This window comes from Oryzias melastigma, linkage group LG23, assembly GCF_002922805.2.
Source record: "Oryzias melastigma strain HK-1 linkage group LG23, ASM292280v2, whole genome shotgun sequence".
NCBI classification, from domain to species: Eukaryota; Metazoa; Chordata; class Actinopteri; order Beloniformes; family Adrianichthyidae; genus Oryzias; species Oryzias melastigma.
In genome coordinates this window covers 10,773,664-10,787,082 of record NC_050534.1, presented here as the reverse complement: position 1 = coordinate 10,787,082, position 13,419 = coordinate 10,773,664, and the positions used below count along the sequence as shown (strand labels likewise).

General features: G+C 38.7%; 1 protein-coding gene across 2 annotated transcripts in view; it reads right to left on the bottom strand.

The window, feature by feature from the left end:
- The window catches only part of atxn7l1 (ataxin 7-like 1), a 46,596-nt gene that overhangs the window by 17,238 nt on the left and 15,939 nt on the right, over window positions 1–13,419 (bottom strand). Inside the window, exons 4-6 of one of the 2 annotated variants that reach the window (XM_036210140.1) lie at window positions 7,019–7,145; window positions 6,505–6,703; window positions 3,688–4,124 (exon numbers count right to left, since the gene is read on the bottom strand). In XM_036210140.1, the coding sequence (XP_036066033.1) occupies window positions 3,688–4,124; window positions 6,505–6,703; window positions 7,019–7,034 (652 nt within the window). In that variant the 5' untranslated portion in view covers window positions 7,035–7,145. The remainder of the gene's footprint in view (window positions 1–3,687; window positions 4,125–6,504; window positions 6,704–7,018; window positions 7,146–13,419) is intronic. The other variant, XM_024290737.2, reaches the window with a different exon arrangement.

The following is a 13,419-nucleotide window of genomic DNA, read 5'->3' as shown; positions in this document are numbered from 1 at the left end:
TTATTTAAGGTTTAAGTTGATTTATTCTGGAATAATATTCCTGCATGTTTTTATTCATAGTAATGTTAAAAAGTTAGGTTTTTAAAGTTTAAAAAAATGTTGTTTTATAGTGTTCAATAAATGTTTATCCTGTTCAGTCAGCAACCTAAGGAGATTTTTGGATTTTGGCTCCCTGTGCGATTGAGGTTGACACCTCTGCTCTAAATTATCTCTTTTTTTCCGTATTTTCTATTTTGAATCAAAAACTAAAATATGAAAGTCCTGATCATCATGACAACAGGTGTTTAAATGCATCGACTTTTGTTAATTAACTTTTGTGCTTCTTTGGTCCCTTGGGTTTACTTAATGTAGTCTTCCAGATTCAGAAAGCTCAACCTTCAAGTACTTAACAAGCGACAGATACATTTCAAGCCTTCCAAAGGATGCTCAGGCATTTAGCAGCTGAACCAGCTCATGATCAATTCAAAAAGTAAAAAAAAAAGAAAAAATATGTCATATTTGCATAGATGACGGGAAAAAGTTAAGAAAATGCTAATGCTTATCAAAGAAAACAGATAATTTAAGAAGTAAAAATCTGTCTGGACAAGAAAAAAAAAGTGTTTTTATAAAATAGGTGTGGAAACAATAAAACATGTCAGCTCGGTTGTAAATAGCTAAAACAAATCTAATCATCCTAATCCAAATACGGCAGAAAAACAAATGTAACGCTTGTTTTTCGGGGTGCTTTACATCGGGTTTCGTCGACACTCATCCTTAAAATTGGATTCAAAAGGCTTTTACAGAAACACAATTACCCGCCAGTGTGCACTCTGCAGCTCTCCATTAGAGCAGTGACTCTCTGCCAAAAGGTTAACCACATTCTGTTTGTGCTTTTCATTTTTAAGGTGTTAGGAATATTGACACATACGTGTGAAGGACTAAAAATAACAATTACGACTACAATCTACCCACTTGTCACATATATATTTAAACACACAAGTATATAAAGTCGACAGATTTGCATTGAGGGTGAATTTGGAGATTTAAAAACAAAAGGCTGACTGCTTTTAGAGTTAGAGATAAACTAGACGTCCAACTACCACCTCCAGTCAGCTGGTTAGCTTAAACAGAGATACAGTCAGGGGACTGTAATCTTGTGCTGGCCTTCCTCTAATCCCTGTAATCTTTTTTGCATTTGCTGCATCAGGCTAGAGGTCAAAAACAAGCGAAGGAGAAACAAACTGGGACATGAGCTCCTTCGCACGGACGCGAGAGGGGAGGAAAAAAAAAGAGGGGAGAGAAGAGGAATGGAGGAAAGAAGACAATGATGTTTAGTGAGGAATATACCAACAGCGGAGAAGACACAATACGAGTGTGTGAGAAAACAATGAAAGAGTGGGAGGGAGATAAGAGAACGATAAACGTTGAGAGACACAGGATGTGAAAAAAAAAAATCCCTTAAACACATCAGACGCTTTCTAGCAGATACTCTGTGCTTAGAGAATCAAAGGGACGATTAGCGTCCATCACAAACTTATACTTTCTAAGAATGTCCCGGTTTGAACTACATGATCAAATCGGGACATTCTTAGAGTGTTCGCAATCAGTGCTATATAATTCAATCTTATTATTACAGATCAATTCTCTATTCGAAGTCTGGATATCATGAACGGATCATTTTATTTTCATAAAATGCAGCAAAATATGGCACCAGTTAGAGCAGAAGGCGCACAAAAACAAGTTCCTGGCTGAAAAACTCTTAATAAATGTTAAAAAGTAATAGAAAGTGTTTGGATTAGATTGCCTTAATGCAAACAATGACTTTTAAAGGCATTTCAAAACATTTTCCTTAATTTTTTCTCAATTTAGGGAGATTAAAAGGAAGAGATGACAGTAAGGGACCGTCTACAGTTAGCAAACTACAGGAAAAAGTGGTAAAAAAATTGTCTTAAAACGAATAAATATGAGCTCGTCATGAATACTACATCATCATATTCATGCCACACTGATGATTTAGGAAGAAAGTCATTTTTATTTTTTAGGAAATGTAAAAAATGTTTAATAGTTCTAAAGCTACAGTCACCAAACGTTCTCACATGATGAATTATCACCTAGTTTTACTAGTTAAAGACCCACTCCAATGAAACTCATCTTTTTTTGTGTTTTTTATATGTATGTATAAAGCATGTAGCATTTTTCTCATAGTAGAGGACCTATTTGAAGAATCTACAATTAAAACTACATTTCTGAATATTTCTTAATTCAAATTGGATCAGAAAACTGGATGTTTGAAAAAGCTCAGACTACTGAAGCAGCTGCTAAAATGAGCGCACCAAAGTCTCCCCTCCCCCCTGTGAGCAAGAAACTACAAATATTCAACACTCGTGCAGTTGCAAATTGCAATCCTTGTTCAAAACTGTACAATTGAATTGATCTAATATTGCTTGTTGCTATTTTTGCACCGCTAATGCTAGCTTAAGGCTATAAGCTAGCGTGTGAGAGCTGAACACAACTCGATAGGGGGAGGGGTTACTTTTAGTCAACAGCTACAAAACAGAATTGTATTTCCTATGAGCTACTGTCGCTGTGCATAAATATATCTTATACACGACAAAGGCTTTTGATTTTAGCTAAATAATAATTTATAATTATAATTTCAAGACCACTGGGAACAATTTTAAGAGTTTAATAGTCAACTATTTTTCTAGTTGATAGTTGCCCTATTTTTATGTGATTGTTCAAGCCATGTCACAGAAATGTTCTAAGTGATCAATGATTAAAAACAAGTTAATTATAATATAAAATTGGAGAACAAGCTGAATCTGTTTATTAAATTTGCTCATTTTTTGGATATGTTACAAAAGTGTCGGATCAGGACTTAGTATTGGCAGATTCTATAAATCATCATTAGTGATGTCCCTTATATGGGCATCCCTTATATTTGTATTTTTTAGACAAATCTGGCTAATAACCTTATTGCTTCATGATTATGAAAAAAAGTTTACGAAGAAAACATGTAAAGGAAAGCAAAAAGAAAGTGGTAAAAAAACAAAAAAATATATACTGGCCTCACAAGGCATTGAGAGTATTTAGCCCCTGGAGTTCACACTGGACAAGCAGGGAAAAGCTTCTTCTTCCACCGTTTTGTCCACCATCTACAGTTGGAAGAAGCTTCGTGCGAAATGTAGAAGCCCTACAAGTTTGTTGAGTTTCACCGAGTCACTACCAAATTCGAATTTCTGATTAGTCAAAGTCCAACCTGGTTTAACTGGCAACCCCGGTCCAATGGCTACATATTTACAAAACGGTTGTCAAAACTTGCGAAGTTATGCATGAACAGTGAGAAATAGTATAGACTTTTTAACCCTCTCCTGCCAAACATTCTAACTAAGAGAAAATGTCTAGATTTATAGTAAACCCTTGTGTTATCTTATGGGGTCAAGATGACCCCACCCTTACATAGACGTATTATCCATCCCATAACAAATGTGGATGAAGGTGGATAGGATTTCATGTCTGCCATGGACACCAGTGAAAATCAAAAATCATTGTAAAAAAAAAAAGTTTTGTGGGGTCCAGATGACGTCAATGTCAACATACCTAGGATAGCACAAGGGTTACGTGTGCATATGGTATTAAAAAGGCTGAATTAGTTTAAGAATTCTAATTCCTCTGACTGATCGATCAAAAGCAGCTTTTTTTCCTCACCTGAGAGCCTTTTGTGTGACCTGGAGGACGTCTTCGTGCCGTTCTGTTGCTTCTTCTCCATCGGTGACAACGACGGCAGCGCTGGCAGAGCCACAGAGCGGTGCGAGGGCGACGGTGAAAGGGAGGACTTCCGATCCATCGGCGAGGGAGACGGAGTCGACGACGCTCGTCTGTCCAGCGGCGAGTGTGCCGGACTGGGCCGCCTGTCCAGGGAGGACGGAGGCGTGATGGAGCGAGGCGTGGATGGTCCGCTGCTACCGCGACCGTTGGTTAACTTTTCGCTTGTCCGCTGGGACGTTGGGGGCGGGATGGAGGAGGATTTGAGAGGGGAGGAGGAGGAGGATGATGACGAAGGTGGCGTGAGGCGCACGTGGGGTGCAGACTCTGATCGGTTGAGGCACGGGATCTTCTCCAGGCTAACAACTGGTAGTGATACACTGCAGAAAAACATAACAAAAATAGGTTGTCAGAATTCCTCACTACTCACTATTTATTGCACTATATAGGGTGTTCAGCATTTTTTCCGGGAGTCTGAATCTACAATTTTAAAATCTAGTGCCCTGGAAATTTCTAGAAATGTCTGTGAAAAAACAGTAGTCATCAATGCTCACTAGATAGGCGAATACAGACCTCAAGTCATTGTGTTTATATGATTTGTCATTAGAAAAAAACAAAAAAAATTTATGCCTTAGCCACATATACCCAAACAGGGGTTGACCCATATGGGCACTGTGGGTTTTTGGGTTGTCCGGTCTATGGAAGGTCGTAGTGAGGTGTGGCCGCATCTTAAGGGGAGCACAGGTGCATTTCTAGAAGCTTGTATGGCCACCTCAAGGGACATCATGAAAATGGAACATACAATTTTGATGCATGTGGTCAGTGTATCGTCAAGTCTATGCACAGATAATAGAAGCTGCATGCACTTATATCGTACAGCTAATGTGATGCCAAAGATTGTAGGATGGCAAAATACACTACGCTCTGTCTAATTCCCTAATTTCTAACAGTCAGGCTACAAGCATGAAACGATTGCGCCCCGATTACTTGAACAGCACTGACAGGCCCCTTGAGCATTGTGCACGTCTTGCGGAGGTTGAAAAAAAAAAAGGAAAAAATCTTAATGACACGCCTGCATCTAACCTACTTTACCCTAATTTACCCTCGAGTGTAGATGAAGTCTTTGCTACTACCTGTCGATAGCAGCATACCCGTAGAAAAAATTTACATGAACATTTTCGCTCTGCACTGAGCGGCCCATTATCTTAAAATCTTGTGTGGGCCACCAGTGTACCCCATAAAGGTCTGACCATTTTTTGTCCACCGACAGCCGGTATCCACCCATAAGGGCAGTTGGGACTATCCCAAAATACCACCACACTGCGACCTAAATGCAAATTCAGAAGGTGGCCACGTGGTGATATTTGTGATCATTTGTGATCGGGCAACACATTCTCATTCCCAAGTCATCACAAATTGATGCATGGTTACGGACCCGTCCACGACACTTTCTGCGTATACCCAACTTGTTGTTTATTTACGTGCTGGCTGTTCATAATAAATCAGGGGTCAGGGCGTTTTGTCGAACGCAGCCAGTACCCTGACCCAGTACTCTAACCCTGACCCGGTCTGCAAACAGCAGATGAGCGCAGTACTGGATGCGCTGTTCTGGTAGTGTCCAGTGCTGCATAGCTCCAGACTGGTACTGCTCATGTCCAGTACCAGGTTAGGGTGCCAAGCGGTCTGCACCCCGAAACTGGTCGACTCTGACTGACTCTGCATCAGCCCAGAGGATACAGAGTCCTGATTTAATTGGAGCAGCCAGTACGTCAAAAAACTGCACCCAAAACTTTTTTTTTTTTTTTAATGCAGAGGGGCCCTTAACCATATGTCAATATGTGACGAGTTGGGAATGAGTGTGTTGATTGGAGGTGGCGGTCCGGTGACAGGGAGGGTGTATGCCATTACGAAATCGGGTAACAGGTTGGTGGCAGCCGGATTTCTGGTTGGCAGCAGCTCTGACTGGAGGATGTGTAAATGTCTCTGGACAGTGGTCGTCCATGTCAAATACCACCAACCACCCGGTAGACCTGGGGTATATAAAAAGGGGGCCACTCTGCACACCTGACAGCCATATGACTGTCACCATCTACATTTATAACTACGCCAACACTGTGATATCTTGAAGACTCTGCCAATACCTCCCCATCGCGCTTTGACCATTGTATTTGTGGCCGCAGCATAAGGCTTAATTTTTTTTATTCATACAGTCTTTTTAAAATCATATTTGCCGTTTATTAAAGGGTAACCAAACAGGGAAGTTGGAGGCTGACTCCACCCACAGTCGCAATTTGAAAATCCAGTCAGAAGGGTGGGGCTTGGGGGCGGGACTGTTATTATTACTGGAGCTGCAGATCATGACATAGGACTTCTGAAACTTACATGGTTTGACTGATCACAAAATGCAGCTCTAGTACCTCATTTCAACCTGTAGGGGGCATCACACCGACGGTTTTTGACTATATTTGTCAAAAATTTGGCAATGACCAATAGACAGCACTTTTAAAGCCCCATTTATAGAGGTCAAAAGACAAAAAAAGTTGATTTAGGTTTTGGTTACCCTTTAAAAAAAAAGAAAAAAAAAGTTGTGGCTATGAGTCAAAAGAATTGCGTTAAATCCAGAACACTAGATAGTCCCACATGATATGTGTCTTTAAAATGATAATTCGGAAGCAAAAAACTTTACTTTAATCTAACAAGTTCCTCCTAAAATGCTTTTTGGATGAAATTTTCTTAAGACAAATCGAAGGTTGTGCCTACCACGTTTTGTTCCGAGCCCCCTTTGGTGGGTAGACAGCAAGAGGCGCCTTGCTGAAGCGGGAGTGAGGGTAATCTTTAGGGACCCTGAACGCCAGCGTGTCCCCAGGGCTGGGGGCCACGGCGGGGACCACGGCGGGCGCTTTGGGCTTCATGGGAACCAATGGGCTCCTGGATGGGACGGGGGAGCTGTGTCTCTTCTCTGAAAGAGGAGAAGGCAGAAACACAAGGACGAATCTCTTACATGTGGAAGATGAGGAATAGGAATGGAAAAACTGCAAACATGCACCACGTTTCTCAGAAACACATTCACTCAAGGTGTCTCATTTGCAAATCCCAAATATTTGTGTGATGAACTCCACGAGTCCAACAGGTATGAATGACCCAGATGGGAGAAGAACACACATGACATTTGCTGAAACACAGCAGGAGATGCAACGGAGAGGAAAAAATAAAAAATTAAAAAAATCACACGACTGTCGGGGTGAGGGAGCTGAGGAGAGGAGCTTCGACTTACGGTTTTTGCTATGCATTTCTTTGTGGGAGGAGGGTGGGTAGGGGAGTAGGGGGGGTGTTGTGGTCTCTCTGTGTCTTTCTCTGTCTCTCTGTGTGTCTGTCTCACAGGGAAACTAAATCCCAGCTACCTGAATGAAAACAGAGGGGTGAACACGTCGTAAACTCGCAGGTATGAGCCGGAAAAACACACAAACCACAGTTGAACTTCGGTTAGCTAAAAGCAAAGTCACAAATATGGTGATTTATCTGTTTGAGTGTGCGTTTTATACACAGTTAAACTTACAATATTCGTTTATTTTCTAATCAATGGATGACTTAATGTTTAAAATGGGCTTGATAAATCTGTGTTTGGTAACTTATTCTACTGTATTATTCAATTTTTCTGAATGCTTAAATCAATAAATCAAATTAAATAAAATCAAAGTATTTACACTCCAACAAAATTTTGACTAATTTTATTTAACCTGAAAGTCACGATTGTATTTGTAAATGGCAAAAGTGTTTCCGAAAACATAAAATAACGTTAAAAAAAGACATTACTGCACAAAAATAAAAAGTAATTCTGGCATATCCAAACCAGAGATATAAAAACAAACTTTTCTTAAAAATATAAGTTTTTTGATTTAACTTTTTTTTAAATTACACACAGTCGCACAGTCATGAAACGTAAACTGCACAATGTTCTTATAAAAAAAGTGCTTTATATTAAAGACCCACTCTAACAAAATAATATTTTTCATGTTTTTTTTCTGATAACTAAGGATATTTAGATCGAAAATTAGTCTAAATAAATTGCATTCCTGAGTATTTCGTTAGTTAACTCCTTATGAATCAGGAGCAGACGGAAAAAGGCCATTGCTTGTAATTGTGAGGTAGAAGCTACAACCAGCACGCCACGAGCTCCCTGCTTTGCTCTATTCTGATGCATCTACTTCCAGACGACTAGATCCATGAACGTCTTTGTTTTGCATCTGGCTCAAAACTGTACGGCTGAATAACTCTCATTTGGCTCACCATTTTTGTTGCTCCAATAATGCTAGTTCGGGGGTGTGAGGGGCTGTAAAGCTTGCGGGAGAGCACGTAAACAGATGGCTGACGGGAAGGGGGGACGGGGTTGCTCCATCCAAAATCAGAGGCGAATTTCTAATGAACTACTGCCGGTCTGCAGAAACTATGTCTTAGATCCAACATCGCTGTCTGTGTCCCTCTATGGAGCGTGCATCCATGTCTGCTTTGATGTTTTTATTATTTGTAGTCCTCAACAATGCTGAAACTCCACTACTATTATCTATTATATAAGGCAGAGGTCCCCAAACTACGGCCCGCCTCCACATTTAGCCTGGTCCCCCAAACACTACCAGAGACGCATCTTTTTCTTTTTTTCTCAATCTGACCGATCAAGACTTTTAATTCCACCCTTCTGTAGTCTGAACAATGATGGGAGAGGATACACTATGTATTGGTTTAATTTTTAACATTTCTTCTGTTAGCCTACAAACCGACCCAAATCAGAGAAGAAAACAGTTATATGGCCCCCCCAAAAAATGTTTGAGGACCCCTGATATAAGGAATAAAACCCAACAAGGTGTTTGTTATTATAAAATATTGGGGTACACAGTAAACTCCAGAATATGATATCCCAACCAGTGGTATTAATAAGAACTTTTTGTTAGATATTGTTTTGTTTTTTCTTAATTGTTAGATATTGAAACCCCTATGTACTGTAAGAGTAAAGATTGGAAGTCTGGTATAAGAAACTTCATAAAGCCACTTTTTTAGTCTTATTTTGAGCTTTCACTGCATCACAATATCATTAATTTAGATAAAAATACATAAAAATTAGGCTTTTTACAGCATTTATTGGGTTAGATAATAAAATAGATTAATTAATTACAGGTCATGATTAATTAATTAATCACACACAAAAAGCCTATTGCATGGCAGCACTAGGAATCATAATAATTACACTAGGAACACTTTAACAAAAGATCAAAAGATGATCGGAGTGGGTCTTTAATGGAACCATTTTTTCTCACATTAGTGCACATATTGACTTGCACAACCACCTACACATACATAAACCACAATCATGCAAATCAGCTTCAAAACCACTGCACTTTGCTTTTGAACAGCCATTCATTCATCTGCACGATCAAGAGTGAATAGAAAGGACTTTTATTAAACTACTTAGGAAACTGTTTTACTAAACAAATTCAGCAAAAATGTGTTATTCTGAACCATATAATGGACTGGCATGTTTCTTTATGATCAGATATTTCTTCATCATAATGTTGAGGACGTATACTTTTATCTTCTTTTGCCTTTTTGATGTTTAATGCACACATGGAGTCAACAGCTTATGGTGTGTAAGCACCTTTTACTCATATTTAGGGGGCGTTTTCAGATAAAATTTCAGGATCATCAAACTTTTACAACTGATTTGACTCTTATTGGCAAGAGCCTGGCAGTACAACATGTATCGCGATACCCAGCTCACGATAAATATGTATCGAAATATATCCCAAGGCTTAAGGTGAACAGTTTTTCACTATTTTATCAGAGTATGACTTACAAAAAAAACTCTACCTGAATATTAATTAACTGTAACAAAATGGTAAAATTATCTTATCTAACAATCATAATGCTAAAGCACTGCAACTGTATCTCATATGCAAGTTGCTTTTACCCAAGTAAATTCATGGTATTGTAAAATGAAGTATCGCGATATATTGCCGAATCGATTTTTTTTACACCCCTAATTTAAATACATGTTTCCAATTCAAAATGTTAGGGATTTTTGCACTATGTGTTGGTATTTAACAAGATATCAACCACAAAAGTCCCAATGTTTAACCTATGACTCATCGTTTAATGTTCCGGTTGAGATGGAACTGAAACTAGACCTGATACATTTTTAAGGACTAAGCTGAAGTATCAATGCCAAATTCTGATTCGTATCAACAAATACACGTTTGGACTTGATTTGGACGTGACTATTCAAAACGAATGGAAATCCAAAAATTTTAGAAATTTTTATATTACTCCAAAATTGTTGCAAAAAATGTAATTTTAAATTGTAAAATGTCACACAATTTATTTTCGCATGAACAGTAAAGCATTTTTCTGCTGTGAAGTAATACCAAACAGCCAATACCACATGTTTTATGAGCCGTATCTTAGAAGTGCAGGAAGATTCAAATTTGCTCTAATAATTTAGATTAAATCATTTTTTTCTGCCAATGAATTATATTAATCCTTTTACTACCAACTATTTTTAAATGTATCCCAAATATATCCCAATTATGTTTCATAAATGACAAAAAACAAACCATTTTTTGGTTTGAAATGATACATTTAAATTACTTACAACCTTTTGGAGACCTTCACGTTAAAGTCCCACTCCGATTACATTTTGATCTGTTTTCAAAGCGTTCTCAGTGGTCTTTTAACTATGATTATGCAATTTTTAGGCTAAATCAAAACACCTATGTCATTTTCTAGGACATAGTTTCTGCAGCGCCGACTTCCCACCGACTTATGGGTGGGACTGTTAGCACGGAAGTAAACCCTCACTGATGTCCCATCATCCCTTTGTTGACACTGCCAGTTCAGATGAGGAAAACAAAGACGTACATAAATCTATAAGGGTAGAGCGGAGCGGGGAAACTTTGGCTCGCCCATATTAGTCTTTAAGTCACAACTGAGAGCTTTTTCAAACAGCAAATTTTCATCTGCTTCCGATTCATCAAGATTTGAATAAATAAATCCTCAGAAATGCAGTTTTAATCTTAAGTTATTTTATAAATGTCCTCCATCATAAAAAAATGCTCCAAGAATATGTTAAAAACACTATTTTTATTGTAGTGGGTCTTTGAAATTTGCATGAAAGTTCTACTATTGGTGGGTCATTCGCACCTTTAATTCACTTCAGGTAAGATCTAAAATAACATTAGCTTTAATTTGAATCAATCAAGTTGAGATTTGCAGTAGAAGCTGAAATGTCACCTGGAAAATTGACCCTTCAAACTTGAGACAAACGAAAAAGGATTAAAATTACTGCTGACATGCAGAAATCTCCTCACCTGAAGCAGAAATGCTTTAATTGCAATAACTGACAGAAAAGTTTGATTTTTATGATTTTTTATTAGTTTTTCTTTACAATAAATGGATAATATTTAAAATATACATATTTCCACACTTTAAATTTTCAATAAAACAACTCTTAGTCAGTTTTACGTAGTTTCTGTGAGCATTAAAGGGATTTTTTTTTCAAAAATAATTTATCCAAGTGTATTCTCACTGTGTGGATTTTTAAAAAATATTTTCCATAATTGATTACCAAAATTAACGGTTAAAACTGTCGAAACGCTTGGTAAATGCTACTCAACTAAATAACTGCATGCTCTAACTGACTCTAAAGTTTGCTTTGAGGGCAACAGAGTGTTTGTTCTGCAGGTGACACAGATTAAAAAAACTCTATAATATCAGTGTGTGAGTGTTTATTAAAAAAGATGACAAACTGCAAGCACTGCCATAAATACTGCTGTGTGCATTTGACCGGATATGCAAATGACTAGCTTTGGAGGGTAATATCTGCACGTGTGATAATGTGCATCTGTGTGTGTTTGTGTAGCAGGTGTGTAAATAAACCAGTGGAAACAGGCAATCAGGAGGACAGCTGCATGCACCAGCAGGGTCAAAGTCCAGAGACACACTCACAATCTCACACACTTTAGTCTATTTTTTCCTTTAGATCCACACACCGGAATGTCAGCTTTTAGAACTGAAGAGATCTGTTAATCTAAAAATATATTAAAACAACAACAAAAAAACATCCATGACTTGATTGATATTCATGAATTAAATATCGAATCTGCTACAATTTTTGAAAATGCGAAAATGAACTGAACTCTGTGATAAACTTGTGGAATCTGCTTTTTTTATCAAATTTTTTTCTATTATTTGAAAAACAACTTTAGAATCTATTACTGATTCCAGCAACAAAAGTATTTTTGAAAAGATTCCTTCTAAATTTCCCAGGGGTCTTTGCAAAAAACTAGCGTGCATTGATGCTCACTAGATTAGCGAATATAGACCACAATGCATTGCGGTCAAACAATTTCAAAAAAGTTTAAATGTAATATTTAAATAAGTCATCAACATTTTTAACATCAGAACACAGTGGAGTCATAAATAAAAGTTTGTATTTATTCGATTTTCACTTCGTGAAATTGGGGATGTCATATCCCGCACTACATAGTTTTTTAGTGATAAAGGGTTAGGGGGTAATTCGGCCAAAACCCAGGTGTTTGTCTATCGCCATGGTAACGGTATGGCAGTTGAAGGAAGTCCAGGTGTTTGTCTGTTACTATGGTAATGGTGTAAACGTGGACTAAGGTCCAAATGTCTACATGGTAACGGTGTAGACGCTGGAGTAAGTCCAGGTGTTTGTCATCATGGTAACGGTGTGGCAGCTGGAGGAAGTCCATGTGTGGGTGTGTGTGTGGTCGTGGTAATGGTGTCGGGACTGGATTAAAGTCCAGGTGTTTCTCTGTCGACATGGTAACGGTGAAAACGCTGGAGGAAGTCCAGGTGTTTGTCTGTTGTCATGGTAATGGTGTAAACGTTGGAGTAATATCAGGTGTTTTTCTGTCGCCATGGTAACGGTGTGGCAGCTGGAGGAAGTCCATGTGTGTGTCGTCGTGGTAATGGTGTGGGGACTGGATTAAAGTCCAGGTGTTTCTCTGTTGCCATGGTAACGGTGTAAATGCTGGAGTAATATCAGGTGTTTTTCTGTCGTCATGGTAACGGTGAAAACGCTGTAGTAAGTCCAGGTGTTTGTCTGTCGTCACGGTAACGGTGTAAATGCTGGAGTAAGATCAGGTGTTTTTCTGTCGCCATGGTAACGGTGTAAACGCTGTAGTAAAATCCAGGTGTTTGTCTGTCGTCACGGTAACGGTGTAGACCCTGGATTAAGTCCAGGTGTTTGTCATCATGGTAACGGTGTGGCAGCTGGAGGAAGTCCATGTGTGTGTGTGTCGTCATGGTAATGGTTTGGGGACTGGATTAAAGTCCAGGTGTTTCTCTGTTGCCATGGTAATGGTGTAAATGCTGGAGTAATATCAGGTGTTTTTCTGTCGTCATGGTAACGGTGAAAACGCTGTAGTAAGTCCAGGTGTTTGTCTGTCGTCACGGTAACGGTGTAGACACTGGAGTAAGTCCAGGTGTTTGTAATCATGGTAACGTTGTGGCAGCTGGAGGAAGTCCAGGTGTTTGTGTATCGCCATGGTAACGGTCTAAATGCTGGAGTAATATCAGGTGTTTTTGGATGAAGTCCAGGATTGTGTCACTATATAGTGCATTCGCCATTTTCTAGTGCTGTCCGAATCTACAAATTCCAGA